Here is a 25,316-nt window from a genome sequence, read left to right as displayed (position 1 = left end):
GCTGCCCGCTGGGTGCCGCCCTCCCGCCCGGCCCGCCCGAGGACCCGCGCGGGGTGCCCGCGGTGGCGCCTGACGGGAGCGCGGTCCCGGGAGCGTCCTCCGCTCCTGTGCCCGCGCCCCGCGCCCCGCGCCGTCCCTCGTGAGCGCGGCCGGCGGCGGGCGGCGCGGCCCCGGGCGGATGTCGAGCAGGACAGCCCCCGCCCGCGCAGGCGGAGCACGGCCGCCCGCGCCAGGACCCGCGGGCCCGGAAACGCTCGTTGTCACAAAGGGGGGGAAACACGTGGGCGCCCACGGCCCGGCGGCGGTCGCAGGGAGCTGGGGTCGCCTCGAGAACCGCCCACCGTCCCCGCCCGGCCGAGTCCTCGGCTCCGGCCGTCAGGCCGGTCCACCTTCGGCCGGCCTCCGGCCGCGAGGTGGCTGTCCGGCTCGGCGTGACCACCTCCCGCCAGTACGTACCTGCGGCCCGAGCCCGCGTCCTCCCGGACGCCGAGGGGCTGGCTGCCCCGAGCCTCCCGCAGTCCCCGAGCACGCGCGATCATGGGGAGTCTCCCATCGGCACTGCCACTGCGAGAGCCGGGCCCTTGGCTCTTAAGGCCGGGTCAGACCTCCAGCCCTGGGGGTCCCAGACGCCTGCGGTACAGGAGTCCCCACGGGGTCCCCTCTGTTCTCCCAGTAGGACGCCTCTGCCCTCCCCTCAGTCATCCCCTGTCTCTCTTGCTCCTTAGGTTTTCTTCCACCTCGTTCGGACCCCCTGCGTAACCATGTCCATCCTGTATGTCTCCCCTCACCCCGACGCCTTCCCCAGCCTGCGTGCCCTTATAGCGGCGCGCTATGGGGAGGCTGGGGAGGGGCCGGGCTGGGGAGGAGCCCACCCCCGAATCTGTCTCCAGCCGCCTCCGACCAGCAGGACTCCCTTTCCCCCACCCCGCCTGCCCGCCCTGGAGCAGGGGCCCGGTGGGCTCTGGGTGTGGGGGGCCACCGCTGTGGCCCAGCTGCTGTGGCCGGCAGGGCTGGGGGGCCCTGGCGGTAGCCGGGCCGCCGTTCTGGTCCAACAGTGGGTCAGTTATGCCGACACGGAGCTAATACCAGCTGCCTGTGGAGCAACGCTGCCGGCCTTGGGACTCCGGAGCTCTGCCCAGGACCCCCAGGTGAGTGGGAAGAAGAAGGGAAGAAGGAAGAGGGGGGAATTTAGAAGAAAGAGTAGAATGGGTAATGAGACTGGAAAACAGGGTGTCAGAGGTGGAGAAACACTGATCACGTCCCAGATTGCCACCTGGTATGATAACCTTGGGCAGGTTTCTTAAACTGAGTCTTGGTCTTCCCATCTTTGAGAGTGGAAATTTCCATGTTGAGAAACACTTTTGAGAAGATGGAAAGAGGTGTGCAGAGTATAGTCTGGTGCCAGGTGTTTTAAAGTCTGGGAGTAGAAGTTTGAGGAGTCTGAAGCTGATGAACGTGGTTACTGAGAAACATAGGAAAAGACTGGAGAAAAGAGAGGCAAGTGGGGTGGGAGAGGTAGCTGTGCTTGGGGAGATGGAGAAGGCAAATGAGGAGGGGAAGGAAGGGAGAGGAGAGAGAACTAGACCAGACTGAGGCTGTGAGTCCAAAGCAGACCACCTCCTTGCAGTTTTGAGCATATGGTTGATCCTTAGTATTTCTTCAGTGAATGAATGAGTGAATGAGATGAATATGTGACCCTGGCTTGCTCCCTCAATTTCCTGCTTACTCTGTCTACCATAGAAGTCCCCTCTCTGGAATGCCTTGTCCCCCTCAGCCTGATTTATTTTTCTTCATAACACTTAACGGAGAAAAATAGGGTAATGCATTCTGTATTTGCACGTTTACTGTCTCCCCCACTGGAGTGTAAGTAAACTCCACCAGTCAGGGTCTGTGCTTGTCTCCACATTCTTTATAGAGAAGTGCCCGACCTATAGTAGGTGCTTAATAAATAAATACTTCTTGAAGCAATTACTGGGTTGTCTTATGCAATCTTTAACTTCTGATGTTTAATATATTGCTTCTGGTATATAGTATGTTCAGCAGGAATTTATTGAACAAAGGGGAATACGTTTGTTATGATTCTTTGGCCTCAGGTGGTGATTTGTGGGAGCAGAAGGGGGCCACATGGATTGGGTGGGGATAGGGGTGGGGATTGAGGTGGGCCAAACCTTGTCTCATAGCCCTTCCCTGTCCTGCTAGGCTGCCCTGGGGGCCCTGGGTCGGGCCCTGAGCCCCTTGGAAGAGTGGCTTCGGCTGCACACCTACCTGGCCGGGGAGGCCCCCACACTGGCTGACCTGGCGGCTGTCACAGCCTTGCTGCTGCCTTTCCGTTACGTGAGTTGGTGGGGCCTGGGGAAGAACGAGGGCAGCTGTCCTCAGACCTCGCGAGAGGGTGACTAAGGGTGTTTCATTTCGTTTCACCCTCCCAGGTCCTGGAGCCCTCTGCACGCCGGGTCTGGGGCAATGTGACGCGCTGGTTCATCACGTGTGTCCAGCAGCCAGAATTCCGGGCGGTGCTGGGAGAGGTGGTTCTGCACTCGGGGGCCAGACCCCTCTCTCAACAGCCAGGTGAGGAGGGCTTGCTCTGGGCCTTCTCTGTAGCTCACTTTCCTTTTTTCTCTTAGGAATGGCGGAGTCACTTGGGAAGGGGCCTGAGGGAGGGTGAGGTGGGAAACCAGCACGGGGAGCCCTGGGGCGGCTGGAATGGCCCATCTGAAGCATCATGGCATGGTTAACAGAGAGGGTCCCCAGTGGGCTAAGTTGGCATTTCTGTGCCTCTCTCTAGGCCCTGAGGTCCCTGCACCCCCAAAGACAGCTACTCAACTCAAGAAAGAGGCAAAGAAACGGGAGAAGCTAGAGAAATTCCAACAGAAGCAGAAGACCCAGCAGCAGCAACCACCCCCAGCAGAGGTGAGAAGCTAAGGGTCGAACTGGAAGGTTGGCACTGTGGTGGGTGGATGATCTCTCTGCCTATAACTTTTCCCTCCCGAGCAGAAGAAACCAAAACCAGAGAAGAAGGGGAAACGGGATCCTGGGGTCATTACCTATGACCTCCCAACCCCAGCTGGGGAAAAGAAAGGTACGAGAAAGGGGAAAGGACCCCCACCCTTCATTTCCACCCTCCTCAGCTGCTGCTTTCCTTGATGTTACCCCTTCCTGCTCTGCCCTTGCTCCCACCACTTGGCTTTGGAGGGTTTGCACAGCCCCCCAGATTTTCCAATGCCTGTCTGTCCTATGATGTGAGCCACAGAGGCCCGGCGCCTCTGCTGGCCCATTGTCCCAGCTGCTCCCAGCCTCAGGCACTGACCCTCCCCATCTCTCCCCCAGATGTCAGTGGCACCATGCCCGACTCCTACAGCCCTCAGTATGTGGAAGCTGCCTGGTACCCTTGGTGGGAGCAGCAGGGCTTCTTCAAGCCAGAGTATGGAGTGAGTGGGCTCTGCTGCCCAGGCCTGGAGGACATGTGGGAGGGCAACAGCAGGGCCGAGGGACCCATTGCCTGGGAGGGGGCCGGGAGAGGGATGGGAGGCCTTAGCATGTGCCATTCTTCCTCCCCCATCAGCGTTCCAGTGTGTCCGCCCCAAATCCCCGGGGAATCTTCATGATGTGCATCCCACCCCCCAATGTGACAGGCTCCCTGCACCTGGGCCATGCACTCACCAATGCCATCCAGGACTCCCTGACCCGATGGTAAGCTCCTGTTCTCTCTTTCCACCGGTTCCCTCTGCCTTCTCTGCCTCCTCTCTCTAGTCCTCCCTTCTCTTCCTGAACAGTCCTCTGTCCTCTCTTCTTCCATATGGGCCCTCAGCTGTGCCCCCTGGTGGTGATCCGCTTCTGTCCCCATCAAGTCCCATATCCCATCAGGAGCGCCCTCCCTTAGGCAACCAGCACCGCTGGCTTGCAGACTCTCCTCTCCCTTGTCTTGCTACTAAAAATAACTTTATTTTGAGTTAAACAAGAAATATGTAAATATGTTTTTGTAAGAAATTTAAAGCTTTAAGTCTTTTTTTTTTTTTTTTTAAAGATTTTATTTATTTATTTGAGAGAGAGAGAATGAGAGAGAGCAAGCACATGAGAGGGGGGAGGGTCAGAGGGAGAAGCAGACCCCCTGCTGAGCAAGGAGCCCGATATGGGACTCGATCCCGGGACTCCAGGATCATGACCTGAGCCGAAGGCAGTCGCTTAACCAACTGAGCCACCCAGGCGCCCTAAAGCTTTAAGTCTTTTTGACTACGTCTCTGTGGACCTATTCCCTCGCAAAATTTAGCCATTATTACCGCTTTTATGTGTATCATTCCAGATCTTTTATCTGTTTACTTACAAATACGTGTATCCATAGAAACTTATAATTTTCTTTTTGGGTGGGTTTTTCTCTTTTCTATTCTTTAACATAAGAGACTCACACCAAACATGTTACTCCACAGCTTTTTTTCTTATACTTAGCAGTTTATTTGGGAGATCTTTTCTTGTTCTTGTACACAGACTGACTTCATTTTCTTTCATTGTGCCGTAGCATAATGTGGCTATACCATAATGGAGTCACTTCCTTAATAATGGTTGTTGCCTGATTTTTCTCTCTCGAACACCTGGCTGGAACGCACATTCTGTATATGCTTTCTCAAGTGTGAGTGGAAGGATTTCTCTGGTGTACTACCGGGAAGTGAAACCACTCTGTTGGAGGGGCATGCTTATATTAAGTTGCCTCCAAAACGGCGTCAGGGACTTAACACCTCCGTGAACTGCCTGTGAGGGCATTCATTTCCCCACGCCCTTTCCGACCCTGGACGTTACTGGTGTGTGTCTGCCAATCTGATGGGCAAAAACATGGTACCTCTGTTACTCCTGATTCCGAGGCCATGCCTGTTCGTGTTTCTCGGCCAGTGAGGTTTCCTTCTATATAAATCATCTGTACTTATCTTTCATCCGTTTTCCTGTTGATTCTGTTTTTTTTCTTTAGTTGGTTTGTTGGAAGATTCTTTAATATTCTGGATACTGGTGTTTTGGTTTGTTACGTGTATTGTGAATGTTTCCACCTGTTCTAGCATTTGCTCCTGCCCCCGACACATGAACAGTATTCACAAATATATAACCTAGTATTCCACGTGACAAGTCCCTTTAAAAAAGTACTTTTATTTATTTTAGAGAGAGAGCACGAGCAGGGAAAGGGGCAGGGGGAGAGAGTGAGAGAGACATGCAGACTCCCCGCTGAGCGCAGAGCCTGAGGCGGGGCTCCATCCCAGGACCCAGAGATTGTGACCTGAGCTGAAATCAAGAGTTGGACGCTTAACCAACTGAGCCACCCAGGCGCCCCTAAAAATGTATTTTAAAGCAACTTTTTATTTTTGGAAGCAAGAGCTTATTATATTTTAAGTTTTGAAAAGTTTTTCTAGAGTCCTACTTCCTAAATTAACTTGGTCGAAAAATACTTACTGGACGTCACTATGCCAGCTCTGCTCTGGGCACTGGGGATACAACATCAGATTGAGAATTTTGCAAGGAATTGAAAGCTGCAAAAACAGAGTTGTGTTAAATACGTGTAACACACAATGGTCAAGTTATTAACAGAAAAGAATGAACATTTAGAAAACTCAGGGTAGGGCGCCTGGGTGGCTCAGTTGGTTGGGTGACTGCCCTCTGCTCAGGTCATGATCCTGGAGTCCCGGGATCGAGTACCGCATCGGGCTCCCTGCTCAGCGGGGAGTCTGCTTCTCCCTCTGACCCTCCCCTCCATGCTCTCTCTATCTCATTCTCTCTCTCAAATAAATAAATTTAAAAATCTTAAAAAAAAAACCTCAAGGTAGCAGCCTTTTATTTATCTATGTATTTGAGAGGAGCTGGGGGGCACAAGGTGGGAGAGGGGCAGGAGAGTGGGAGAAGCAGGCTCCCTGCTGAGCAGGGAGCCCGATGCGGGGCTCGATCCCAGGACCCTGGGATCATGACCTGAGCCGAAGGCAGGTGCTTAACGACTGAGCCGCTCAGGCGTGCCTCAGGCGCCCTGGTTTGCCAGTAGTTCTTTAACTTTGTGTCTTGTTAAAGAAGGCCTCTCCTACCTCAAAGTTAGAAACATTTTCATCTGTGTTTTTTTCTTTTTTTCTTTTTAGTTTTGAAAAGTATGTCATTTTTTTCCTAATGTTTTTCTGATAGTGTTGAGTTCACGAATCGGACCAGGATTTACCTTTATTAATATTGGGAAGTAGGGCACTAATCACTAGTTGTCCCGAACAGATTTATTCAGTTGATCGTCATTTCCCTACTGATAGGAAATGTTACTTTCGACGAATACTAAATTTGCTCAGATCTGTTTCCAGACACCGTTGACACCATTTTGTTCCCTTAATCTGTAACTCTGTTTCTCCGTAGTAACTCACTGTTTGAATAATCGTAACTCTCTCCTACGTCTGGCTTTCTGGTTGGGCACAGGTCTCCTTGTTCTTTTGTCAAATTGCCTTGGCTGTCCTTGCACGTCTCTCCCTGACTAATTTTAGAATTGGGAGGATCCCTCCCCACCTCCCCTTTCTTTCCTGAGTCCATTAACTCCCTGCTCAGGAGCCCCTCCCTCTTCCTTTGGTGCCAGGTCCACTGGCCCACTCACCTCGGGTCCTCTTGGCTCTTCCCACAGGCACCGCATGCGTGGGGAGACCACCCTGTGGAACCCTGGCTGTGACCATGCGGGCATTGCCACCCAGGTGGTGGTGGAGAAGAAGCTCTGGCGCGAGCAGGGCCTGAGCCGGCACCAGCTGGGCCGAGAGGCCTTCCTGCAGGAGGTCTGGAAGTGGAAGGAGGAGTGAGTGTGCAGCACCCCGTCCCCTGTCCAGATAAGACCTATGTAGCCTCCGGCCCTGGCTGCAGGGCCAGACCCTCACAGAGGCTGAGGTTCAGTTGGCTCTGGGGCCCAGGTCACTTTCAGAGGGACGAGTGATTCTCCATCCCGTCCCATCCCGTCAGCCACCTCATGTCTCCTTCCAGCCCAGGCCTGAGTGCCCCCGGGCCTGTCTGTCCACTTCCAGGAAAGGTGACCGGATTTACCACCAACTGAAGAAGCTTGGCAGCTCCTTGGACTGGAATCGAGCCTGTTTCACCATGGACCCTGTGAGTAGGAGGGGTCTCAGGCCTGGGGCAGGAGTGGGAAGCTCCCCAGAGCGAGTGATCCACGGAAGAGCACACATGCTGTGGCCCTCCCCTAGGAGGGGAGCCCACCACCCATAGGAAACCACTAAGGGCTCAGCTACAAATATCACTTCTTGCCCCTTCTCATGGCCCTTGGTTCTCGGGGAGCTCACATTCTTCCAGATGGCACATGATAGGGCCTCCCCATGGAGCCTGAACTCCCAGGATTCTCCACTAGCACCTGTCCCTAGCTGAGTGGCTTCCTGTGTCCCCATAGCCCTCTCTCTTCAAGAAAAGTACTTCTCCCCTCCAGCCCTCAAAGGGGTCTGTGAGCTAGACGGTGGGACTCCGGACAGCCCAGGTCTCACCGGATCCTGCTGCCTGGGCCCCTGGGCAGCTGGGCCCAGCTCTGCCTCCCCCTGCTCCCCAGAAACTCTCCACAGCTGTGACAGAGGCCTTTGTCCGGCTCCACGAGGAAGGAGTCATCTACCGCAGTACCCGCCTTGTCAACTGGTCCTGCAGCCTCAACTCTGCCATCTCCGACATCGAGGTGTGCCCCCACCCCCAGCCCAGGCTCTCTCCATCTCCGCCCCCAGCCCTGGCTTCTAGGCCACTTCTCTTAATACCCATGTCACAGGTGGATAAGAAGGAGCTGACAGGTCGCACTCTGCTCTCCGTGCCTGGCTACAAGGAGAAGGTGGAATTTGGGGTCCTTGTCTCTTTTGCCTACAAGGTCCAAGGCTCAGGTAGGAGCCGGGGGCACCAGGGTCCTGGGCTGGGTGGAGAAGGGGCCAGAGCTGAGACCCACAGGGCTGCATGTCACCCCAGACAGTGACGAGGAGGTGGTGGTGGCAACAACTCGGATCGAAACAATGCTGGGAGACGTGGCCATAGCTGTGCACCCCAAAGATCCTAGATACCAGGTGTGGCCGGGGTGCTGCCCACAGCTCGGGAGGATTGCTGGCTGGAAGGGGCTCCCACACTGTGAATGAGGGTGGGATGGGCACGGAGCCCCTTGGCTGAGGAGAAAATTGGCTTAGAAACTCATCTTCAGGGGCGCCTGGGTGGCTCAGTCATTAAGTGTCTGCCTTAAGCTCAGGTCATGATCCCAGAGTCCTGGGATCGAGCCCCGCATCGGGCTCCCTGCTCGGTGGGAAGCCTGCTTCTCCCTCTCCCACTCCCCTTGCTTGTGTTCCCTCTCTCGCTGTCTCTCTCTGTCAAATAAATAAATAAAATCTTTAAAAAAAAAGAAACTCATCTTCAGTTCCTTTCTGGCCCTGAAGATGGAATTTGGGTGTTGGGACAATCAGGGCCCTGGATAGGAGGGAGTTGGGTCCAGGCCTTCTTGAACTTTTGACGTCACCCTCTGTCCCCAGCACCTGAAGGGAAAGAGCGTGATCCATCCATTCTTGTCTCGGAGCCTCCCCATTGTCTTTGACGATTTTGTGGACATGGAGTTTGGCACAGGTGAGCAGGGGGCTGTCCTCTGGAGAGAGGAGGCCATGAGGCACACTCCAGTCATTCATCTTCCCTCTCGAAGAAAAAGAAACAAGCTTTTCCTGAAGCAGCAGGACCTGGGCTGGGTTTCAGGGACTGTACTAGAGAAGGGTGGTCTGGGAGCCACATCTTTCAGCAAAAGGGGGTGGTAGAAAGAGACTCCACCGAGTCCCTCATGCCCCGGGCCCCCCCACGTACACCCCAGGTGCGGTGAAGATCACCCCCGCACACGACCAGAACGACTATGAGGTTGGGCAGCGGCACGGATTGGAGGCCATCAGCATCATGGACTCCCGAGGGGCCCTCATCAACGTGCCCCCGCCTTTCCTGGTGAGACTGCTGGGAGTGCGGGGGCCAGGTCAAGAGACGGTGGGCTACCTAAGCACAGCCGTGATGGGGCCCGTCTCCCACCCAGGGCCTACCCAGGTTTGAGGCCAGGAAGGCAGTGCTGGAGGCACTGAAGGAGCGGGGACTGTTCCGGGGCGTTGAGGACAACCCCATGGTGGTGCCGCTTTGCAAGTGAGGCTGGAGGCCGGGGTGGGGAAGGGGCTTCTTGCGGTGCTCCACGCCTTGATCACCCCACCCGTGTGTCCCCACAGCCGGTCCAAGGATGTGGTGGAGCCTCTGCTGCGGCCGCAGTGGTACGTGCGCTGTGGGGAGATGGCCCAGGCTGCCAGCGCTGCTGTGACACGGGGCGACCTCCGCATCCTCCCTGAGGCCCATCAGCGGACGTGGCATGCCTGGATGGACAACATCCGGTGCGTCGGCCCCTCGGTGTGGGGAGGGGCATTGGCTGAGAGGCCAGGCAGGGCACAGGCCAGGGCACCTCCCTCCCCTGCCTGATTCCCCCCCGCCCCCCTCACAGGGACTGGTGCATCTCCCGGCAGCTGTGGTGGGGCCACCGCATCCCAGCCTACTTCGTCACAGTCAGTGACCCCGCCGTGCCCCCGGGGCAGGTGAGACCTGGGCCGGAGCTGGACATTGGCCCATCTCCAGGAGCTGTGGTTTCCTTGGGTCCTCGCTGGCGGGAGGGGGCGGAGCAAGGCCGAGGCGCCCCCTGGGCACTCACTCTGCCTGCAGGACCCAGATGGGCGGTACTGGGTGAGTGGGCGCAGCGAGGCCGAGGCCCGGGAGAAGGCAGCCAAGGAATTTGGAGTGTCCCCTGACAAGATCAGTCTCCAGCAAGGCAAGGCAGGGTCTGGGGGGTGGAGGGCAGAGCCGGGGCTCTGATCCTCCTCTCTCCCTCCTCTGACATCTGACCTTGGCCTCCCTCAGATGAGGATGTACTGGACACCTGGTTTTCTTCTGGCCTCTTCCCCTTCTCCATCTTCGGCTGGCCCAACCAGGTATGTTCCTGAGGGACCAGCTCAGGGTGGGGTGGGGATCTGGGAGGTGGGTGCTTGGCACCCCCTCATGCCCTGCTCTGCCCCCAGTCAGAAGATCTGAGTGTGTTCTACCCGGGGACGCTGCTGGAGACGGGCCATGACATCCTCTTCTTCTGGGTGGCCAGGATGGTCATGCTTGGCCTGAAGCTCACTGGCAAGCTGCCCTTCAGAGAGGTGTGAAGACTGCCGAGACCCATCCCACAGTCCCTATCTCACCCCCTTCCCGTGCCACAGCTCGGGCTCAGCATGCATGGGGACACAGGGCACAGCCCGGCCAGGGAGGGCTCGTGGGGACTGAAAGCCGGCCGGGGCTGCACGTGGTGATTCTGTGCCCTGGCTTCCTGGAGGAGGGAGTACCTCTAATTCCCATGAAGGTGCTGAGTGGACTGGCAGGGACACCGAGGGGTCGGAGGTTCAGTATGGGGCCAACCCGGTGCAGGGCCCGGGGCAGGCACTGGGGTCTGGGTGAGGAGACACATGGTCGTGGGCCTTCCCTGCCAGGTCTACCTCCACGCCATCGTGCGAGATGCCCATGGCCGAAAGATGAGCAAGTCTCTAGGCAATGTCATCGACCCCCTGGACGTCATCCATGGAGTCTCCCTGCAGGTGGGGCTCTGCTCTGGGCCAGGCTGGGAAGGGCCGTGGGGCTGTGGCCACGGCCCCCTGACTGCTCCCACCTCACCCTCAGGGCCTCCACGACCAGTTACTGAGCAGCAACCTGGATCCCAGTGAGGTGGAGAAGGCTAAAGAAGGGCAGGTACGGAGGGTGGGCTCTGGGGCTAGAGTGTGGGCCGAGGGAGGTGCAGCCGCCTCAAGGCGCCCCCCCATTGACTCCTCCCCACAGAAGGCAGACTTCCCGGCGGGGATTCCCGAGTGTGGCACCGACGCCCTCCGGTTTGGACTCTGTGCCTACACGTCCCAGGGTATGGCCTCTCAAACCTCTCGGCCAAGTCCCTTCCCCTTCCCCAAGGTGGGCACGAGTTGGGAGGGAGAACAGTAAGGATTCACTCTTCGCTCCCGCCCAGGTCGTGACATCAACCTGGACGTGAACCGGATATTGGGCTACCGCCACTTCTGCAACAAGCTCTGGAACGCCACCAAGTTTGCCCTCCGGGGCCTTGGGAAGGGTTTTGTGCCCTCACCAACCTCTGAGGTGAGAACCCGCTAGGCAGCGCAGTGGGCAACACCACACAGAGGCTGCACGCCGGCCACCAGGCATCAAGCGTGGCCCGTGCTGTCAGGATCCCAGCCACGGAGTCAGGTGGTCCTGGAGGAGCCTTCATGTAACTGAAGGAACGGATGGACACAGGACAGACAGTTACAGTGAAAGCCGGGGGCATTGGGGAGGGCCTCTCCGTTTTCCTCCCCAAACTGAGCACATGATGGTGGCTTTGGACCTATCAGGCTCCTGGAATGCAGGCCTGCCCGTGGTTCCTGCCCCCCCCCCCCCCCCCAGGCTTCTGCCTCCCTCCCCCTGGGCATATGGGACCTCCTAGCTGATAACGCTCCTTCTTCCCAAGCCTGGAGGCCACGAGAGCCTGGTGGACCGCTGGATCCGCAGCCGGCTGACTGAGGCTGTGAGGCTTAGCAACCAAGGCTTCCAGGCCTATGATTTCCCAGCTGTCACCACTGCCCAGTACAGCTTCTGGCTCTATGAGCTCTGTGATGTCTACCTGGTGAGAAGCGGACCAGGGTGGGGGGGTGCGGCAGAGCCCTGGGCCTCACTTTGCCGGTGGCTGGCCATGGGACCTGGGCCAACCTGTCACCTTCCCGGTCCTCCAGGCACAGGGAGGCCTGGAGGCTAGACCTTTTCCACCCGAGCCCTGTGCTTCCCGGTCCCCTAGGAGTGCCTGAAGCCCGTGCTGAATGGGGTGGACCAAGTGGTGGCCGAGTGTGCTCGCCAGACCCTCTATACCTGCCTGGACGTTGGCCTGCGGCTGCTGTCACCCTTCATGCCCTTCGTGACCGAGGAGCTGTTCCAGAGGCTGCCCCGGCGGACACTGCAAGCTCCCCCTAGCCTCTGTGTTACCCCCTATCCGGAGCCCTCAGAGGTACGGGGTATGGCTGGAGGTGGGGGCTCTGGCCTGCCCCCCAGCCGCCCTCACCCCCTCCTCCCCCCGCAGTGTTCCTGGAAGGACCCTGAGGCCGAAGCTGCCATGGACCTGGCCCTAAGCATAACGCGAGCTGTGCGTTCCCTGCGGGCGGACTACAACCTCACCCGGATCCGGCCTGACTGTGAGCCTCAGGCCCCCACCCCCACCCGTCCCTCTGTCTCCTCTGTCCACTCTGGGACCATTGTCTGGCGCGGTGCCTCGTGGCGCGTCTCCTCGGGGCCACATCTCTCCTCCCTCCTTGCCCCGCAGGTTTCCTGGAGGTGGCCGATGAGGCCACAGGTGCTCTGGGGTCGGCGGTGTCAGGCTACGTGCAGACGCTGGCCAGTGCGGGTGTGGTGGCCGTCCTGGCCCTGGGGGCCCCTGTGCCGCAGGGCTGTGCCGTGGCCCTGGCCTCTGACCGCTGCTCCGTCCACCTGCAGCTGCAGGGGCTGGTGGACCCGGCGCGGGAGCTGGGCAAGCTGCAGGCCAAGCGCAGCGAGGCACAGCGCCAGGCCCAGCGTCTGCGGGAGCGCCGCGCCGCCGCGGGCTACCCTAGCAAGGTGCCCCTTGACGTCCAGGAGGCAGACAGAGCCAAGGTGTGCGGGGTGGGCGGGCGCTCCTTCTCCGCTTCCCTCCCCATGCGCTTCCTCCATCATCAGACCCCATCCCCACAGCTGCGTGCTGCCCAGCCCTGGGCAGTCACGGGGCAGCAGGTAGCCTGGGCCCCTTGAACAGGTGGGGTCTGCGTAATCCGTCCCCTTACACGAGGAACAGCCGGGAGTAGGGTCATAGTCCAGGGTCACACAAGCAAGGTGAGGACGGAGGCAGACCTAGAACCAGGTATCCTGCCTCCCAGCCAGAGCCCTCGTGCCTGCCCCAGTGCCCGGAACTTGGCATCCCACATGCCTGGAGCTGGTCTGGGGACCACCTACATTCAGGAAGCCCAGCGGGCTCACCTGGGATCTCTCCAGGGAGGAGCAGTGGGGTGAACCGCATGGACGCAGACAGAAATGAGCAGAGTTCTCCCGGAAGCCCGCGCAGGGCCCGGGGTATTACCACTGCCATTTTACAAATGAGGGCCCTGTGCCTGCCTAGGAGCCTCTGTCCCGAACCCCTGTGCCCCACCGTCCACCTGGGGGCGGGGCTGCTGGCTCTGAGGCCCCTTTGTTTTTTGGGGACTGACCACTCTAGCAGAAGGCAAGACCTGGGAGCTCAGGGATGCTGGAAGAGAAGGCGGGTGCTGCTGGGGAGGCCTGTGAGAATTAGGGGGGAGCGGGCCGGCCAGGCTCACACAGTCCCCAGAGTACTCCCTGCCTGTGGTCCTCAGCCATCTTTCCAACTCGGACCCCTCTGCCATCATGGGCATGGGCTGTGCCCCCGCTCCTGGCATTTGTCTCCTCTCTTGGGCCTAGGTCCTCACCACCCACTGCCCCCTCTCCCTTGCTCCACCCCCAGCTCCAACAGACAGAAGCAGAGCTCAGGAAGGTGGATGAGGCCATCGCGCTGTTCCAGAAGATGCTGTGATTACACCCGACTCCGGTCCTCATAACCCCCAGTGTCCACCATGGGGGTGGCAGCAATAAAATATTTTGCCACAAAACCAGCTGTTTGTGCGTGCTGGGGTGGGGGGGGAGCACTGAGGGCCTGGGTGCCTGCGCCCTCGGACACAGTGGGCACGAGCAGTGCGAGGGCTGCCGGCCAGGCGAGAGGCACTGGGTGGGCAGAGAGGTGCCGTCTGTCTGGGTCTGTCCCTGGCACTGAGCCAGGCCTGAGTCACGTTGCTCACTCCCTTCCTCCTGCCAGCTCTTCTCCACTCACCTGTGCCCTCCGGCTGAGGGAGGCCAGCCGTGCCGGCTGCTGCCTGTGGCTTTGGGAGGTCGTGAGTAGAAGGGCCGGGGGGCTGCCGCCCCCGCCCAGGCCTCCCTCCCCCTCTGCTGGGTCCCGCTTAGGTTAAGTATAACTCTGACTTAAGTGCCCTGTGACACCACGCCCCAGCAGCCCTGCTGGAGACCCAGCAACCAGGTAGGGGACAGGCCTAGAGAGGAGACTCAAGACTTTGTGTGCGTGGGGGTGTGGGAGGGGTGACAGCCTGGTGATGGGGAGGGGGGTCCTAGCGGAGGAGCCTCAGCCCCTCTCCTGCAGGTGCCGGGCCCTATTAGCCTGATAAGGCCCTCAGGTAATCTGGGCGACTGAGGAAAGAGGGTGGGGAAACCAGCTGGGCACCCGTCAGGTGCCTAAGATAAAAGCAAGTGCCCAGGGAGACAAACTGTTGTGCCTGCCCAGGACTCGCAGCTGCTTCCTGCTCTTGAGTGCCTTCTGTCCCCCAGGTCCATGTCCCAGCCATGCTCCCCGCAGATGGTCCCCTCTCCCACCTGAGTCCCTCGGCTGCTGCTGCCTCCCGCAACTTCCTTCTTCCCCAACATCCGGAGCCTCCTGGCCGCCCCGGGCTCCGTCACCCACCAGCACCTGATGGAGGAAGCGGCCCTCAATGTCACCCTGCAGCTTTTCCCAGAGCAGCCGCCCTCAGAGCAGCCCCCAGTTCGTCTTGAGGACTTCCTGGTGAGCGTCCCCAGGCCCTGTCACATCCCAGTTGGATTCCCCAATTCCCTGGGACTTCTACTCCCTGAGGGCCCTGCTTGCCAAGAGAAGGGACATCCTCTCTTCCGCACCTCCCCACGTCTATCGCCTGACAATACCCAAGAGTCCTGGTCCTGAAATCAAGAGCCCCCACTCCTTAGAAAGGTTCAGAATTGGGCGCCTGGGTGGCTCAGATGGTTGGGCGTCTGCCTTCGGCTCAGGTCATGATCCCAGCGTCCTGGGATCGAGTCCCGCATCGGGCTCCCTGCTCCTTGGGAGCCTGCTTCTCCCGCTGCCTCTCTCTCTGTCTCTCATGAATAAATAAATAAAATCTTTAAAAAAAAAAAAAAAAAAAAAAAAAGAAAGGTTCAGAATTGCCCCACCTTCGTAGGGCCCAGCTCCCTCGTAGGGCCCAGCACTCTCAATTCCTTGCACACCTGACCCAAGTGACAGCTGCTGAGGAAATGTGGGCAATAGTCCAATCCCAGGGGCCCTGTCCCCGAACCCACTCTCTCCAGGGCCGCACCCTCCTCACCAACGACCTCTTTGCTGCCTACTTCTTTTTTTTTTTTTTTAAGATTTTATTTATTTATTTGACAGAGAGAGACACAGCGAGAACAGGAACACAAGCAGGGGGAGCGGGAGAGGGAGAAGCAGGCTTCCCGCGGAGCAGGGAGCCCGATGCGGGGCTCGATGCCAGGACCCTGGGGTCACGACCTGAGCCGAAGGCAGACGCTTAACTGAGCCGCCCAGGCACCCCTTTGCTGCCTACTTGGGACCTGGGTTTCCTTCTCGGCAGTTCCGAGCAGCCTTAGGTGAGGTGTCTTGGGCCAACGCAGCCCAGGACTTCCTGCCAACATCTGGGAATGACCCTGAGCTGCACTTCGATGCCGAGCGGCTGGGCCAGGGCCGCATGCTCCTGGCGGGGGCTCCCCGGGCGGCCATGGGGGCGGCCAGAGCCCTGGAGCACACTCTGGCCCACCAGCGCCTCGGCGCCGCGCTTCATGCTTTGCGGGTGAGAACAGCCTGAACCGGTCATTGAGGGGGAGGGCTTCACTCAGGGTCTTCCCATCGCCCAGATAGAAGCTTCCTCACGGTGCCTCCTTGATCACACCTCCCCCTGATCAAGAAGGGATGGGGGCTGCTTGCCAAAGCCCTGAGGCTGGTCCCCAGGTCCCTAGGTCCAGTGGGAAGAGCAGGAGGCCTTGTGGCTGGAGAGAAGAGGGAGGCGGGAGGTCTGAGGTGGGCCTTTGGGCTCTGAGTGAGATGGGAGGAAACACTGGGAGACTCCCACTTGGGGAAAGCCCCCTCCTGGGCAACGGGCAGAGCCCGTGGAGCGCACTTGGGGTAAGAGGAGGCTTTCCAGATGGGGAACTCAAAGGAGTGGGAGTAAGGGCTGGAGATTGTGGTGACAGTCCCCTTCTGTCCCCTCCCCGCCAGGATTTCGACAGTCACAGCAACTGGGTGGACCTGGGGCGGCAGCAGCCACACCCTCAGCTCCTCTGGCTGAGGCAGGAGCTCGGGAGCCTGGCACGAGGTACGGCCATGACCCTGGAGCTGGGGGAATCCCATAGAGCCGCATCCTGTCACCCTACCCAGCCACTGTGTCACATCCTCAGGCCGCATAGGATGTGACATTGCTTCTTCTCTGGAATGACCTGTGAGGTCCCCCAGCCCAGCCAAAGGCCAGGTCATTTAGGTAGTTTCCCCAAGGTCACAGGGGGAGGACAGAGCCAGGACCAAGGTCTGCAGACCTCCACTGAGTTCTCTTTCATGTGGCTTCCTCCCCCAACATGGCATGAAGCATTCAGGGCTCTCCCTCACAGTCCCCTCTTCCTTCCACCTGCACTATGACCGGAAGCTGCCTCCTGCCCACTACAAGTTGGCTTCCTGTCCACAGCTCACAGAGGGCTCTATCCCTGCAGTACTGCTCCCCACGCTTCTGGGTTTCCTAGCACAGTCCCCGTCTCAAATACTGTCTCATGACCAGACGATGTCCAGGTTTTTGTTCAGAAAGCCTAGAAGAGTACCTATGGGCTTTGGCCAGCTGGGGAGAAAGCCAAAGTTTGGGTGGACAGGGATAAAGGTCAGTGGTGGCAGAATCTTGGGCTCTAGACCACTGTCCTCTCTTCCCAGTAGGCGATCCTGCCTGCTCTGATTGTGAGAGTTGAGCTGCCCTGGGAATTTGCTGGGCTTTACACTCCTCACTTCTGGCTACTTTGGAACTCATCCCTCCAAACCTCCAGGTACCAGGCAGAAGTAAGGGGAGAAAGGCCCTTCCTTCCCCCTGGCCCTCTCCTTAGGGATTTCAGAACTATAGGCCCTTGTCCCATTTCCTATGGCATCACTTCCTGGAAGAAGGCGAGGACGTTGGGAATGGGGTGGGTGGATGGAGGCCCACTGAGGAGGCCATGATTGTTGCTGAGGGTGGAGAACTTCTTACCCAGCTGTTGAGACTTCTCCATTACCCAACAGCAGCTTTTGGGGGTTGACTGGGGGGATTAGGGAATGCACCGTGTACTGTGATCACTGACCCCTCAGGATTCACTCCAGTTTGCCCTCCACAAACCATCATCTTTCCTGCTGGTCCTTTGCTGAAGACTGAGAGGTCAGACCAGGTCAAAGAGGGCCTAGTTCTCTTAGGAGGCAGTGGCTTGCCCAGATCTCTTCCCGCAACCCAGGGAAATGTAGCCATGGGGGCCGTTTTGACCGGAGCAGCTCCCAGCCACCACAGGGCGGCATCAACAAAGAGAGCACAGCCCCGGGCTTCTCTCCCCACCACATGCTGCACCTCCAGGCAGCAAAACTGGCCCTTCTGGCCTCCATCCAGCCTTCAGTCTCCTGAGAAACCACCTGGGAGACAGGGGTTTCTCTGGGTGAGTGGCCTCTGCGAGATGCGCTCCTTAATGGGCATGTGCTCCTGGGGGAGCTGAGTAAACAGGGGCTGGGGACAAATGTGCAGACTCTTCCCAGTGTCTTCGGCCTGCCCTCCAGGCTGCTGGACATCAGCCCGGCCTCCAGCCTGAGCTTTGTCCTGGACACCACGGGCAGTACGGGTGAGGAGATCAATGCTGCCAAAATCCAGGCTCGCCACATTGTGGAACAGCGACGGGGCTGCCCCATGGAGCCTGTCCACTACGTCCTGGTGCCTTTCCAAGATCCAGGTAACTGTGGTCTGGGGAGGATAGTGGAAGGAAGGAAAGTCCAGGGCAAGGGGTAAATGCCACTGGTGGGGAAGTGGGCCTCGTGGCTCCACTTCCTTAACAAAATGGTAACACTTCCCGTGGTTGAGTCTTTATGTGTACCCGCGTGCATATAGGAAACAATCGGCCACTTCTGTTTCCAAAATGGTAGCACTTTCCATATGAGGTTAATCATGATCTGTGCTAATCAGCCATTCTCAATTCTCTCCATTTCCTGTAGGTGGATGTTGGGATGAGGATGGGGGTTGGTGGGTGCAGGCCCCCGTGAAGCCTCTGAGACAGCTGGTTATCATGTACTTCCTTCCCCCGCTGAACTGGAAGTCAGACCATCTGACCTGGGTCGACCAGTCACTGTGCATCCTTAGGCTGATCATTTAGCCTTTTTTGCCTCAATTTCATCATCCATAAAATGGGTCAGTACTTGTCTTATCCTGCCTATCTCCTAGGGTTGAAATGACCATCAAATACCCATAGGACTGAGAACTCCCTATGGGCAGGAGTTGAGTCTGATTTACCTGCATGAATCTCACAGTAGCTGGCATTTAATAGGGGCTTAACACACATTTGATGAAGTTTTGAATAATTAAGAATTTAGCACTTATTATGGGTCAAAGTACTATTCTAAGGTTTACAAAATCAGCTCATTTAGTCCTAATGACACTCCGAGGTAAGTACTGTTATTTTTCTGACTTTTCTGCTGAGGAAACTGAGGCCCAGGTCTTTTTCATACTTACACACATACCCAGGAAAGGCCCGCTCAGGACCACAGGAGATGCTGCCACTCTGTTAAGGAAATGAGGTCCACTTCCCTGCAAGGTAACAACTAGCCCTTGCCCTGCCCCGCACATATAAATATAAGGGAATATTGTTATTTCCATACTTGTTTGCCCCTGGAGCACAGCAGGCCTCTTGACTGGGGAGGTGGTCCTGGGTAGGGATAGGGGATCCCTCTCCTCACTCACCTCAACCTCCCTTCTGCCTCCCCAGGGTTTGGCCCTGTCTTTACAACCAGTGACCCTGACAGCTTCTGGCAACAACTCAATGAGATCCATGCCTTGGGGGTGGAGATGAGCCTGACGTGTGCCTGTCAGCCCTGGAGGTCTGCCCTCCCCCTCCCTTCGTCTCCCTCCCCTTTCCAGGTCCCACCACCAAGGGAAATAGAGTCTTCCTGGGACCTCCACCTCCCACCCCGCCCTCAGAGCTTAGTCCCCCTAGCTTCCCTCCAGGGTTCCAGGTTCTATTCCCTTCAGTTCTGTCCTCCCTGGTTCTACCCATTCCCCTGCCGCTGCCATTTTTAATACCAGCGCTCCCCCTCTCTGCCAGCCGGTTCTGCTGCACACCCCTCCACTCTCAGACAGCTTTGTCTTCACAGACGCCTCCCCCAAGGACGCCATGCTCGCCAGCCAGGTGGAATCCTTGACTCAGGAGTGGCACTGCAGAGTGAGCACAGCTGATGGGAGACCCGCTGTAGCCACCCAGGGATGCGGGGAACCCTATGGCGACAACCTCCTAATGAGCCTCACCCCACACTCTGGTGGCCGCACCAGCCTTGGCGTGGGGTGGGAGAAGCAGACAATGAGTGTAACGTTTCTGGATCCCTTATTTGTGCGGAATTCATATTTGAACCTGTCGCCAACAAACCACTTGAAGAACTGGAGATCTAGTTGCCAACAATCCACCATGTGGGTGACATACGGTGACAGTTACAAGGGAGTGGCAACTACTAAGTGAAGGCCTAGGGGTTGTGTCACTGGGAGACCCTGCAGTGGCAGTCAGAGGGCAGACAGGGAACTTGCCACTGGTCATCAGCTCTGTAGAGCGCCTGGGCCCAGGAGACCCCCGTTCACAGTGGTAGACGGCACTGGGAGTACTCAAGAACTGGCCTCTCTTCTGGGCACAGGTGACATTCCTAGTGACTGAAGACCCATCGAGGGTTCAGGGCCGAGCTCGGCGTGAGGTCTTGTCCCCTCTGTGTTTTGAGCCATACGAAGCAGTGGCCCTGACCTCAGGAGGAGAGGTCATCTTCACCAAAGACCAGCACATTCAGGATGTGGCCGCCATTGTTGGGGACAGCATGGCTGACGTGGTAAGTGTGGGCGCCCAGAAGGACTAATGTTTTCAGCTGAGAACGAAGGGTGTGGGTGACGACACGGCCTTTCCCGTTCTCATAGGTTTATGGTTTAACACTGCCGTGTTGCCACCGCAGTCAGAAAGGTGGGAAAGGAAGTTTCTCTCCCTCTGAGATCCACGGCTGCCCACCTTCCACATTGCTCCTTCCTGGTGGGTACTGCCCCTGTCCCCCAGCCTTGGCCTCCAGTAGTCTGTCCTCAGGGCTACCACAGGAAGTCCTGCCATCTTTTAAGGAGGGACAAGAAGCGATGGCCTCACCCTCAATCCCTTGCCTCCACTTTGTTGCTGACCGTAACTCCCTCCCTGGTCTTCTGCCCCCCTCTATCACTGGCTTCCCTTCTCCACATGTGACTTAGTTTTCTTCTGTCTCCACCCTTCTCCTGCCTTTGTTCCTACACCTCATTCACTGCCTTATCTTCTCCCCCATTTTGTGCTTCTGCCCATCCTTCAAGGTTACCCTTCCCCTGGAACCTCCTGTTGTGTCTGGGAGGCCACTTGTGTTCAGGGTGGATATGCTGCTCCAGAGGGTCACAGTTCAGATCCACAGGGAGGTCAGCAGCTTCTAGATCAGGAACCCTGCAGGTATACTTCCCCGTGTGTGTCTCGAGGCGGAGGGAAGAAGGGAGGAGAATGAAGGGTGACATCCTAAAGGACGGGAATTGTCCCATGAATCCCCCACTCCCATCAGGGGTCTCCCAGGGCCAAGAGGAAGGCGAGGGGCCTCTAGGTCACACGCGCCGCTTTGGGCAGTTCTGCATAGTTACCGTGAATGACCCCCCACAGACAGGGACCTGGGAGATCTGGGTCACAGCTGAGGACGCGCCCAGGGTGAGAGGGCAAGGTAAGGACGGAGATATTCCTGGGAAGGGAAGGGAAGGGAAGGGAAGGGAAGGGAAGGGAAGGGGAGGCTGCAGAGCTCGGAGAACACTAGCAGTCACATTCATCGCAAGAAGGTCTCTGATTGCCTTGGCCCTCCTCAGCTCAGACAGCCCTGGACTTCCTCTTCTACTTTCGGATTCCCATGGAGGATGGCCCCCACCCTGGCCTCTACCCCCTGACTCAGCCAGTTGCAGGTATATCTATCCCCCTGCCCCAACTTGTCCATTATTATTTTTTTAAAGATTTTATTTATTTATTCGAGAGAGAGCACGAGCGAGAGCACAAGTGGCGGGGAGGGGCAGAGGGAGAGGGAGAAGCAGGCTCCCCGCTGAGCAAGGAGCCCGATGCAAGGCTTGATCCCAGGACCCCGGGATCATGACCTGAGCCAAAGGCAGACGCTTAACTGAGCCACCCAGGTGCCCCCATTATATATTATATATATAATTATATATTTAAATTTTTATTGAGTTATATATAATGAAGTGCACTAAACTGAAGTACGCACTGGATGGATTGCATATAATGCACCCATGTAACCATCCCTCCGTTCAAGATTTAGAACATTTCCAGCATCCCAGAATCTTTACTGACCCTGCCCCACAATATCCCTCAGAGGTAGCCCCTTTTCTCCATCCATACTCCCCAGGGATAACCCCTATTCCAAAAGCCATTTGTTTTTTTCTCCCTGTCACCGAATCTCCTGCGGACCATCGTTCTCCCCTCTGGTCCCCTGTCCCAGGCCTCCAGAGCCAGCTGCTGGTAGAGGTGACAGGGCTGGGCTCCAGAGGCAACCCCGGAGATGCTCGGCCGCATTTCTCCCACGTCGTCCTTCGAGGGGTCCCGGAGGGTGCCGAGAGGGGCTGGGTGCCTCTGGAGCCCACGGGACCGCGGCAGCGAGGTGTCCTCGTGGCCTCGCTCCCGCCCGTGCTTCTGTCCACGGGGGACGCTTCTCTCTGGAGCTGGTCGGCCGGACGGAGAGGGGCGGGGCCTGCACCGAGCGGCACCCCCAGCCCTGCACCGTGGTCCCGGTGCTTCGGGAGGTGAGACGCCAGGGGAAGGTGCGGGTGGGGCCCCGAGAGAGGTGCCGCGGCTCCTGCCCTGACCCGCCCTCCGCCCTGCTCCGCCGCCGCCAGCTTCTCGGGCCCTCAGGATCTCGACCTTAGGCCATCTGTCAGTCCCAGCTTCCCTCTCACCTCCAACCCCTCCGTGTACAGCCCCCGAACCCTCCTGCTCAGTTCTGGCCCACCTTTTGGTTCCCGGGCATGGGAGTCTGGTGCCTTAAGCCCCGCCTACAGCGGCCTCCGCTGGGCGCTCAGAGTCTCGCCTGGCCTCGCCTCCCTGCCGGCGCTTGGCTCGGACCCTCGGACCCTCGGACCCTTGGCTCGCAGCTCTTCGGAGCCCGGGCCTTCAGCCGGGCATGTGTGTCCACTTGGCAGGGTTCGCCTGGAACCGAATGAGTCCGCCTGGGGACGCCTATGGTTGGAGGTCCCGGACTCAGCCGCGCCAGACTCCTTGGTGACGGTGACTGTAACCTCGACAGGTCGGGAGGCCAGCCCAGTGCCCCCGACCCACGCCTTCCTCCAGCTCCTAGTGCTGGGCCCGGCCCGCAGGTGAGGCACCCCCGTTCCCATCGCAGGCCGTGCAGGCTGGGGGGGGGGGGGCGCTGTAGGCCTAATTTGGGTACAGACACCCTGACAGTCTCTCCCCCTTCTCCGCAGGACCGCTGGCCGCCCCTGCCCACTCATTTGGCCCTATCCTCGCCTCAACCAGCCCTGCCTCCACTTTGGTGACTCGGGGAAGGGCCGGGGGAGGGCGGGTGGGCAACCCCTGGTGGGGCACAGCTGGAGGGGTGACAACTGGTGACATAGGAGGGATGGGTCTCCAGAGCTCTTTTCAATCCTGCTCCTTTGGTGAGAAGGTAACATGGGCCTCGGGACCCCACCTCTCTCAGCTGGAGGTTTTCTTTCTCAGGCACTTGTCCCTCTCTTTCTTAGTGAGATTGGGAAAGAGGGCAGTGGATTTTCCCACAGTGCACTTTCTCTAACCCTGGTGGGAACCAAACCAAATACCTCTTTGTGGAGAAAGTTGGTTCCTATCTCTCCACAGCATCTCTTTATTCCACTATTTATTCGTGCTTTCCTAAGCTCAGGTAGAAGGAAAGATGTATGGGGAGGAGACTAAGGTTGGGAGTGAGGTTTATTTATAGAATTGTTCTTATTTGAAATTCTGAAGAAGCGCCTATTTTATTTTTGTATTTAAAGTTGAAGGACAGTTTCAATAAACATGTCTTCTCTAGAGAGGGATTTCAAAGAAAGATCATTTATGCATATCATATAAGGGAGAGTGAGGGCATAAGACACCGAGAAGATGAAATGGAAGTTTTCAGTTGCAGAGAAGAAACTTTACACCAAGATGTTTGGACTTCAGTTGACCCACCACCTGGAGCCATTTATCTGTTAAGTCAAGAGGCAGAATGAGGAGACTGGGGGTTCTGAGTCAGCCTCCCCCCTCACCAAATGAGGAAACCCAGAGGAGGCTTTACACACGGGTTGGGCCCCTTTGCATCTTGGGGCAGCCCGGCTGAGTGGTCTCGCCTTTTGGCTGAATGCCTCCCTTCTGCTGCCTTGACAACTCCTGGAGAAAGGAGAGAAACAGTGTGGGCATCTGCGCTCCTCCACCCCCCACCCCCACCCTGGCCACGGGCCCAGCGCTTCCGCCCTCCCCCCCACTCCCCTACAGTTTACCTGTTGCTGCTGTAAGTTCTGCTTCCTTGGCCTTCCCTTCCAGTCCTGGGCAGGACAGGAACTAGCCTTATTTAAGGGATGTGGGGAGAACTGGGGAGGGGGGGAGGGCGGGATTTGCTTTTTTCTGTTAAACCAGTGTTGATCCCAAGTCCCCTCTCTTCCCCCACTTCCCAAAAATCTAAACAAAAAACAATAAACTCACCTTCTGAATCAGATTCTGCAAACACACGTTCACCTTTTGAATCTGGGCTAACTGGGGGCCATGAGGCTCTGAGTGTAAATCTGTTAGAAAATTCTAAAGGAGGAGTTGGAGGCTGACAACATGGTGAAAACATGAGGTCCATCTGCCACTCTTTCTGTCACCACAGGCCATACCTCTTCTCCATCTGGGTCTCCTCATCTCAGTAGCCCTCAAGGCAGGTGGAAAAATCCGATACTCTCCACTCCCATCTCTTTACCAATCCAGTTCCTCTATCCCCCTCAAATAGCACAGTACCCCTTTCCTTCCTTATTCTTTATGGATCCTCCCTGTCTAGTCCTGACCCATTGGAATAGTCCAGGCCACTCCCCCATCTCAGTGGGGTGATCCAAACCATGTTCCTCTGAATGGAATGCAGACCGGCCCCCTCCAGTCCCAACAATGAACACCAACCTAACTGCTTGCTGGCATCCAGTCATTACAATGCTGCTTCCAGTTCGTGATCCCTGCCCCTTAACTCTGGCCTCCCCAGGGTGGTGTCAGGCTGTCCACATGTCCCTGCTCCCGCACACCACACGGCAGCCCCGTACCTCACCAAGAGCCCCTAGGTGCTGCTGTTGTTGCAGTGCCTCCCTCAGACGGCCCTCAAAGCAGGCCTGGCCGCGCTCCAGCAGCTCCAGCCCCTGCCACAGGGCGTCCTGCTCCCTCTCCAGAGCCTGCATCCTCTGCAGCTGGGAAGGCAAGAAGCGGAGGCTGACTTGCTCCACAGCAGGGCTCTGGGCCGTGGCCCCTCGTCTCAACCCTTGGCTGGGTTCACTGGTCACGGAGTGTGAGCCCAGCCTGACCACTGAGCACCTGGAGGGCAGGGGAGGCAGGGGAGAAGACTTATGGGTCCTCAAAATTGAGGGGAAATGTAGGGGCAGATCCAGGGGGTGGGCTTCCCTGGGACCTCTTGCTGGACTAATACTCACCCAGAGGAAGAAGCTCCGGGCCCCTGGGTGCCGGCGGCTTGTCCCCAGTGGCAGCAGCAGAACCGTGTAGGGAGCCCCGTTGCGGGGCGGCCCGCCAGGCCCCTGGCTCCCCATGGCTCCGAGGTGAGAAGGGCGGAGCCACGCCCACTGGCGCCCGGGCTGGCCCCTCCCCTCCTGCCCTGTGCGCGTCCTACCTTCTTTTCCAGCCTCCCGGGGCCCTTTCTGCTGTGTCTGTCTGAGGCTGGGGTGTTCCTACTTAGGGGAAAGACCATATCTGTTGGGTTTCTCTGTCTTCCTTCTCATCTGCTTTTGTAGGGTCTGTTGAAAGGGCTGGTCCTCGTGAGGTCCCCCTGGGTGGGACCGAAGGGTCTTCCCTACAGCAGTGTCACTGTGTGTGTGTTTAAGTTGATTTATTTTTAGTGATCTCTACACCCAGCGTGAAGCTCGAACCCACGACCCCGAGATCACGAGTCGCGCACTCCCGACTGCGCCAGCCAGGCACCCCACGTCCCTGTGTGTCTAATGAGGCAG

General features: G+C 57.9%; 3 protein-coding genes across 13 annotated transcripts; 2 read left to right on the top strand and 1 right to left on the bottom strand.

The window, feature by feature from the left end:
* Positions 1-71: 71 nt before the first annotated feature.
* On the top strand, positions 72-13,682 carry VARS1 (valyl-tRNA synthetase 1). Of its 6 annotated transcripts, none has more exons than XM_064597395.1 (30): positions 72-448; positions 726-1,148; positions 2,200-2,334; positions 2,430-2,568; positions 2,786-2,910; positions 2,995-3,079; positions 3,328-3,428; positions 3,563-3,690; positions 6,620-6,784; positions 7,008-7,089; positions 7,505-7,657; positions 7,745-7,853; positions 7,936-8,030; positions 8,484-8,574; positions 8,810-8,934; positions 9,020-9,123; positions 9,204-9,362; positions 9,470-9,560; positions 9,685-9,790; positions 9,880-9,950; positions 10,038-10,163; positions 10,491-10,595; positions 10,678-10,746; positions 10,834-10,912; positions 11,015-11,142; positions 11,510-11,665; positions 11,834-12,040; positions 12,113-12,224; positions 12,353-12,678; positions 13,495-13,682. In XM_064597395.1, exons 1-30 carry the CDS (start codon positions 179-181, stop codon positions 13,573-13,575), a joined length of 4,146 nt encoding a protein of 1,381 aa, XP_064453465.1. In that variant the 5' UTR covers positions 72-178; the 3' UTR covers positions 13,576-13,682. The 6 variants fall into 6 exon arrangements, with proteins under 6 accessions (XP_064453465.1, XP_064453468.1, XP_064453466.1 ...); XM_064597398.1 differs by having other exon boundaries at positions 74-448; positions 12,523-12,678; XM_064597396.1 differs by having other exon boundaries at positions 74-448; positions 13,538-13,682.
* A 776-nt stretch (positions 13,683-14,458) lies between these two features.
* Positions 14,459-22,915, top strand: VWA7 (von Willebrand factor A domain containing 7; the record flags this gene model as incomplete). The annotated part of the gene is given in 20 exon segments (XM_064597426.1): positions 14,459-14,641; positions 15,178-15,219; positions 15,435-15,674; positions 16,100-16,196; positions 16,796-16,819; positions 16,822-16,905; positions 17,341-17,487; positions 17,490-17,535; positions 17,654-17,823; positions 18,850-18,912; positions 18,915-18,961; positions 19,186-19,302; positions 19,763-19,948; positions 20,445-20,574; positions 20,681-20,833; positions 20,973-21,065; positions 21,611-21,808; positions 21,811-21,911; positions 21,949-22,463; positions 22,570-22,915. Coding segments are annotated over 20 exon segments (2,982 nt in total), but the record flags the coding sequence as incomplete, so codon positions are not given.
* On the bottom strand, positions 22,724-25,286 carry SAPCD1 (suppressor APC domain containing 1). Of its 6 annotated transcripts, none has more exons than XM_064597422.1 (6): positions 24,786-25,286; positions 24,410-24,669; positions 23,818-23,910; positions 23,616-23,660; positions 23,414-23,505; positions 22,724-23,324 (listed from the first exon to the last, which is right to left on the bottom strand). In XM_064597422.1, the coding sequence occupies exons 1-6, from the start codon at positions 25,055-25,057 to the stop codon at positions 23,295-23,297; spliced, it is 792 nt and encodes a 263-aa protein (XP_064453492.1). In that variant the 5' UTR covers positions 25,058-25,286; the 3' UTR covers positions 22,724-23,294. The 6 variants fall into 6 exon arrangements, with proteins under 6 accessions (XP_064453492.1, XP_064453490.1, XP_064453491.1 ...); XM_064597420.1 differs by having other exon boundaries at positions 22,856-23,324; positions 23,418-23,505; positions 24,405-24,669; XM_064597421.1 differs by having other exon boundaries at positions 22,857-23,324; positions 23,616-23,705; positions 24,405-24,669.
* Positions 25,287-25,316: the final 30 nt, after the last annotated feature.

The sequence above is a fragment of the Mirounga angustirostris genome, unplaced genomic scaffold, assembly GCF_029215605.1.
Source record: "Mirounga angustirostris isolate CCGP_5_RB_7025 unplaced genomic scaffold, mMirAng1.0.hap1 SCAF_8, whole genome shotgun sequence".
Classification (NCBI taxonomy): domain Eukaryota; kingdom Metazoa; phylum Chordata; class Mammalia; order Carnivora; family Phocidae; genus Mirounga; species Mirounga angustirostris.
This window is presented reverse-complemented; position numbering and strand designations above follow the sequence as displayed.